Source organism: Procambarus clarkii, chromosome 70 (assembly GCF_040958095.1).
Source record: "Procambarus clarkii isolate CNS0578487 chromosome 70, FALCON_Pclarkii_2.0, whole genome shotgun sequence".
In the NCBI taxonomy this organism is placed as follows: Eukaryota; Metazoa; Arthropoda; class Malacostraca; order Decapoda; family Cambaridae; genus Procambarus; species Procambarus clarkii.
In genome coordinates, this window is record NC_091219.1 from 1,671,810 (window position 1) to 1,679,243 (window position 7,434).

The 7,434-nt window shown below is 42.2% G+C and overlaps 1 protein-coding gene across 1 annotated transcript; it reads left to right on the plus strand.

Moving 5' to 3' along the window:
* Positions 1–3,567: 3,567 nt before the first annotated feature.
* LOC138356133 (uncharacterized) lies at positions 3,568–4,509 on the plus strand. The gene has a single exon (XM_069311878.1). The coding sequence runs from the start codon at positions 3,568–3,570 to the stop codon at positions 4,507–4,509; it is 942 nt and encodes a 313-aa protein (XP_069167979.1).
* Positions 4,510–7,434: the final 2,925 nt, after the last annotated feature.

A 7,434-nucleotide genomic window follows, 5' to 3' on the forward strand; every position in this document is an offset into this window, starting at 1 on the left:
CCACCAGCATCATGGTCCTCACCATACCAGGTCCACACCACCAGCAGCATCATGGTTCTCACCATACCAGGTCCACACCACCACCAGCATCATGGTCCTCACCATACCAGGTCCACACCACCACCAGCATCATGGTCCTCACCATACCAGGTCCACACCACCACCAGCATCATGGTCCTCACCATACCAGGTCCACACCACCACCAGCATCATGGTCCTCACCATACCAGGTTCACACCACCACCAGCATCATGGTTCTCACCATACCAGGTCCACACCACCAGCATCATGGTCCTCACCATACCAGGTCCACACCACCACCAGCATCATGGTCCTCACCATACCAGGTCCACACCATCAGCATCATGGTCCTCACCATACCAGGTCCACCCCACCACCAGCATCATGGTTTTCACCATACCAGGTCCACACCACCACCAGCATCATGGTCCTCACCATACCAGGTCCACACCACCAGCAGCATCATGGTTCTCACCATACCAGGTCCACACCACCACCAGCATCATGGTCCTCACCATACCAGGTCCACACCACCACCAGCATCATGGTCCTCTCCATACCAGGTCCACACCACCAGCATCATGGTCCTCACCATACCAGGTCCACCCCACCACCAGCATCATGGTTCTCACCATACCAGGTCCGCACCACCACCAGCATCATGGTCCTCACCATACCAGGTCCACACCACCACCAGCATCATGGTCCTCTCCATACCAGGTCCACACCACCAGCATCATGGTCCTCACCATACCAGGTCCACACCACCAGCATCATGGTCCTCACCATACCAGGTCCACACCACCACCAGCATCATGGTCCTCACCATACCAGGTCCACACCACCAGCATCATGGTCCTCACCACCAGCATCATGGTCCTCACCAGAATGAAATATGCCACATTGCTGGCGTCTCTTTTATTCAACCTCCTCTAACTATTGAGCCTTCCCAAACCACTTCCGGTCAACATGACAACAATGTTCTCACAATAAATGAGGCCAAACAATGACCGTCTCATATTGCACTTGAGGTCACGTCTGTGACTCGCTGCCTCTACTGGAGTCCTGTGTAGCCACGCCTTGCCTTCCTCCCTGACCGCTGACCCAGAGTGCCTCCCGCTCACTGGCTCCAATCCATTTGCCACTAACATACTCCTCCTCACGCTCCATCCACTACTTACGCCGCCGGTACGTTGAGAGAGAGACTAACTAATGTTTACAAAATAATCTGGATACAACATTGTTGCCAGTAAGTTATGGATGGTCATGGTGCGAGGATGTTCTCGCCAGGCAGGTATTGTGGGGCTCGCTTCATGCAGGTCGGCGTTCAATCCCCGATCGTCCAAGTGGTTGGACACCATTACTTTCCCCCAGTGCCATCCCAAATCCTTATCCTGACCCCTTCCCAGCTCTATAAAGTCGTAAGAGCTTGGCGCTTTCCCCTGATAATTAAAAAAATAGATATTAAAACAATTATTTAATTTAATGTAATTTTATTTATGATGTATAATTGATTTAATTAATAATTCTTTCCATAGCTTATTGGACTGTATGTTTAATTGAGCGGACTGTATGGATTTAAAATCTCCCATGAGTTATATCCCAACACAATTTGGGAGTTAATTAATTATAGTAACCTATCAATCGATTGATAGCAAATTTTTACTAAGGTTAAAATTAACAAATCCAGAATAGCTGTGATGAGGGTTCGAACCTGTGTCTGAGAGGATCCCAGACGCGCCTTAATCGCCTAGGAAACGACATGGTATAATAATTGCAACCGAGAGTTCCACTTGGCCTCATCACGCTATTGTGATTTCTGAGTATAATGAAGTTAGGGCGAAGAGGTAGAACATCTTATTGACTGAGCCCGAGTTCATGGGGGATTTGTGTAAAACCCTGGTTTGTATCTCGGAGGGACTGCAGGATCCGTGTGAGGCCAGGTGGAACTTCCGGTTGCAATTATTTTACCATGTCGTGGCCTAGTCGATAAAGGCGCTTCTGTGATCCTCTCAGACGTAGGTTCGAACCCTCATCACGGCCCTTGTGGGCTAGTTCATTTGATGCATCACGCTAGTGTGATTTCTGTGTGTATTAAGGGTAGTTTATTATTGTACTGGGGTTAGTTTGTACACGAAGGCCTTAACTGTTTGATGACTTCAGTGTGGATATCAGAGGGACACGTGACCAGTCTGCCAGGACTAAGCCTCGTGGCTATGGTGTCTGTTCCCTAGTGACGACAGGTTGCTGACGCTTAATTCCCAGGTGACCACAGATCTGCCGGAAGAATACAATCTAACAACTGCAACTTTACTTCCTACACAGATATGGCGCATTTAAATTATTAATATTAAGAACATTTCTAGATTGTGAGAGGCTCACCCGGTTTTGGGTGTTCGCCCGCCTCATCACTGGTTCCATTTAAATAATATTCTAGGGCCCTACAAAATAATGTTAGTTTTTAAAACAGCCGGAAACGAGGTACTCCCGTTATTTGAGGTCGCGGCAGCTGAAGAACGTCTAGATGGCTCGGGTTCACGAGTATAAACGTAGCTGCTTTTTTTTTTTACTAAATCACGCGAGCAGTGTTCATTCCACAGTGGGCGCCGCCCTCCTTCCCCGGCTCAGTCACGTTATTGGAACCAGCTAAATTTTGCCCATTTTTGGACGAAGGTAGGGCGGCGTTAATTTTACTGGTAAATTTATTTGATCCAGTTACAGGGAACAGTTTGTTATTAATTTTACCACTGAACTGAAAGTTTTTAGCGATTATTAATATTTTATTAATATATTTTGTTGTGATGGGCGAGATATATCCCACGTTTAAAGGAAAATTCCACTGTAATGTCGTTTTCTTTGAATGAGTTATTAAATTAATTTATGTTAGTATTGGTTGATAGGTTAGTACAAGAACCGCAGCGCAATTATCTGCATATTGTAACTAGGTTTATAGAGGTAGGTCGGTTTTTTCTCGACAGGTATGGATGGTCCTGATGCAAAATGTACTCACAGGCAGGTATAGATGGTCATGATGCAAGGATGTACTCAGAGGCAGGTTTGGATGGTCATGTGCAAGGATGTACTCACAAAGCAGGATGGGATGGTCATGGTGCAAGGATATACTCGACAGGCAGGTTTGGATGGTCATTATGCAAAGATGTACTCGCCAGGCAGGTTTGGATGGTCATTACGCAAGGATGTACTCGCCAGGAAGGTATGGATGGTCATTACGCAAGGATGTACTCGCCAGGAAGGTTTGGATGGTCATTACGCAAGGATGTACTCGCCAGGAAGGTTTGGATGGTCATTACGCAAGGATGTACTCGCCAGGAAGGTACGGATGGTCATAGTACAAAGTGGAACTTGATAGGAAAGTTTAAATGGTTCCAGCAAGAAATGAAAAATAAAGACTTAAATAAAATGCATACGTTATTGCATTGCATTAACAAGTATTTAGATTTTATATACAAATTGGATTTTAATTGCAATATTTTATCTCTTTTCTATTACAGTGAAGAACATTGCTAGGAGCAAGAGCAGTATCTGATGAAGACAGCAGCTGTAGCAAGATCAGCAGCCAGAGGAGTGCCTGAGAACAGCAGCAGGATCAGAGAAAGAAGCTACATACCCATAAGTACTCAACAGCAGCAGCAGTTGTGGCCAGAGCCAAAGATGAGTCAACACCACCACAATGGCCACAGGAAAGCACACAAGAAAGTCTGGATTAACAGGGCAAGGAAGAGGCAGAGTTTGGTGACGACTTCTGCTGTGTTGCGGCTGTTTATTGTGATGGCTGTTACGGTGTCTCTTATCCACACCCTGGCTCTCCCGCCACCTGCTGACGCCCTGCCTCTCCCGGCCCCTGCTGACTCCCTGCCTCTCCCGGCACCGGCTGACACCCTGCCTCTCCAGGCCCCTGCTGATACCCTGCCTCTCCCGGCACCTACTGACACCCTGCCTCTCCAGGCCCCTGCTGATACCCTGCCTCTCCCGGCCCCTGCTGATACCCTGCCTCTCCCGGCACCGGCTGGTACCCTGCCTCTCGAGGACCCTGCTGATACCCTGCCTCTCCAGGCCCCTACTGACACCCTGCCTCTCCAGGCCCCTTCTGACACCGGGCTTGTTAATATCGTGCCTGATGGCACAGTACCTGATGGCATGGTGACTGTTGACATGGAGTTAGTTGACATGATTCCTACTAACACTCTGTCTGTTGGCACGGTGCTTGCTGATATCCTACCGGTTGAAACGTTATCTGCTGGCACCCTGCCTGCTGACATGGTACCTGCTGATCCATCATCTGGTGACTCATCGCCTGCTGATCCATCATCTGGTGACTCGTCACCTGCTGATCCATCATCTGCTGACCCATCACCTGCTAATCTGACAACTGCCTACCTGTTTCCATCTACTCTGTCCTCAACTTATCCAACTCGTCAAGGTATGTCTTATCATGTTATGAACAAGGCTGTTCTTCATAATTTATAATAACAAAAGTTCATTAACGTAGGTGAAATTGCACACCAGATGAGAACAGATTACTTACAAAAGCACATGTGGCATGTTAAATATGCAAATGAAAGTTTATGATTAAGTAAACAGTCAGCATATGCAAATTAACCAGTAGGCATGTAATGTGTTAATTTAAGTTTACATGGGGAATTGAATGTTTTAGTTAATTCTTATTTGTGCTGGCAGCATTTTGAAATGATAGTACCTAATTTGGAATAACATACAAATCCTGTTATATGTCTATGTAATAACGTATCAAGAAACTAGACTAATGTCTTGATATGTTTCATGCATTAGGTTGTAGTTTTTCTTGTGATTCACAGAGATTAGTGTAATAGATCATAAGCAGTTTGTAAGCATAGTTACCATAACTTAAGAGTTATAAAGTAACTGAACAGCGGTGCCCTATGTCCATATAGCTTTAATTTAATGGTCGACAGAGAGTTGTCATGAAATTTCATACACCAGCTGAAGGTGCAGTTCTGCTACATTTCCAGCTGTGGTTTAAAGGGACGGATGTATACCACTGATTTCAGAAATATTATACTTTGTAACGGGTTTTTCGTGGGTGGCAATATACTACATACCTGGAGATGTTTCATTGTTATTAGGTATATATAATACATGCTATGTTACCTGTTATTTTAGCTACACGTGTCTGTTAAAGTATACTTGGCTACACGGAGTGAGAAAGCTAGCAACTTTACTGCCTCCCAGAGTTAAAAGTCAGTTTGTCTATAGAAGTAGTAGATATAGAACATGTACTACTGGGCAACTACTCCAACAATTAATTATCCTTTTTACCTTTAAGTTAAATAATTGTTTTAGGGTCAAGTATTCAATAAGTGGGTTACAATTTAAGATAAAAATATTTCCACCGTTGTATATAAAGTAATAAAAAATATATTGTCAATAAAAATTTGAGAAACCGCATAAGTGACAAAAATCTTGTAAACTCTTTCTATAAGTTTCTAATGAGGGAAAGATTTTTCCACATGGTAGGGAGAAATAACAGGTAGAGTAAGCTTTACCATTAAATAATATCAACACAATACAATATCTTGAATTTGGATATTTTAACACCCGAACGATAGCCTAATTAATAAAATAAAGTCAACAATTGAATCGTGTCGGAAAATCCGACACCATTTAATAATCATACAGATAATAGCTGTATTACCAACAAGTTACCCATAGTAAACGTAACTTGTAGTGGAATTACCGTCTAAAGAAAACGGGATATCGTCACCACACACTATTATAATTCACCACCTATTATGGTGGGAATTATTCTTAAATACATTAGTCTTTGGACTTTACCATCATAAAAACATCTTATATAAATTAACTTAATTATCAATATTAAAGTAGAGTAAATGTGACCCTTCTATCACTTTCTGAAATCTGGACAATGTAAGCTAGGCGTCAGAGTGAGGGAGCAAATAATGTGGGAACCGACCTGTAAGATTTATATTTATTTAATTTATATGAATTTATATTTACGTTAATTTATATACTTCGATAGCAATTTGTATAATGATAAGTGGACTGTATTTCTGCGATAATCTCATAATCTCACAAATCGATCCTCTACACATTAGGGGGGGGTTATTAAATTAATATATATGCAGCCAATCAAACTACAGTAATAGACTACATACATTGAAGAGGTTCCTTATCTTATAGTACAGCAGGTTAGTCCACCAGGTATAACTAGGGTGTAGACACCAAATTATCCTCTTTGAGGTAGCTTTCATCACCCAGGTTATACCTGGTGGACTAACCTGCTGTACTATAAGATAAGGAACCTCTTCAATGTATGTAGTCTATTACTGTAGTTTGATTGGCTGCATATATATTAATTTAATAAGCCCCCCCTAATGTGTAGAGGATCGATTTGTGAGATTATGAGATTATCGCAGAAATACAGTCCACTTATCATTATACAAATTGCTATCGAAGTATATAAATTAACGTAAATATAAATTCATATAAATTAAATAAATATAAATCTCACAGGTCGGTTCCCACATTATTTGGTCATCTTCGAACCGGATGACGGATTATTTGATCCTTTGAACCCACATTTGGTCATCTTAGTACCGGATGAACCAGTTAACCAGTGGATTCATTAAATAAACTAGTGCAGTGTGATTTAAATAAAGCCAGTCAAGACGGCGGCGTTGCCTCGAACGAGTTCACGAGCCCCGCTCAGATCAGTTCAGCCTCATCAGCGGTTTCATGCACACCCACAGATTTGGTGGCGTGTTATTCTGTGAAATGACAGCGCTAATATAGAAGCCAGCCAAATTAGTGACTGTGTCTTCGCGATATTGTTCACGGATTTCGTGGTGTTAAATTTCGCGAGAGATTATCTACGAATTTTGTGGACTTTATTTCGCGAGGTCACTAATAATATTTAATACTTCTAGATAATATTAGAAGTTTCATAGAGGCTAATTAAGAGGCTATTATCAATAATTGTGTATATTATTTCTCCAAAATAGAGAATTATTTAATATAAATTGCACTAGTGATCACAGTATAATATTTACTAATTGCCAACCCACAACAGGGTAGGATATGACTAGTCGAACTATTATTGCTCATCTTAGTCCCATTATTACCATAGTTAGTTGTACTATATTGAATAACCTAACACCATTAATGAATGGTCCAGACCCTATTTTGGGTGTAATTTTTACCAACTCGAATTGAGTTGTATATATAATAATTTACTTATGATCATTACACCTTTGAGTGATTAATTAGTGTCTCTACCATCCTAGGGTGATATAGAAGAGCTAACCTAAAGGTACTTCCAGTGACACTGGTTTATCACTCAAATCATTAGTGTGTATGATTGTATATATATAATGTGTATTAATTTTAAGTGCTAAC

What these genes read in the sequence shown, in the direction of transcription:
- LOC138356133 (XM_069311878.1), top strand. Translation starts at nt 3,568, where the DNA reads ATGAAGACAGCAGCTGTAGCAAGATCAGCAGCCAGAGGAGTGCCTGAG.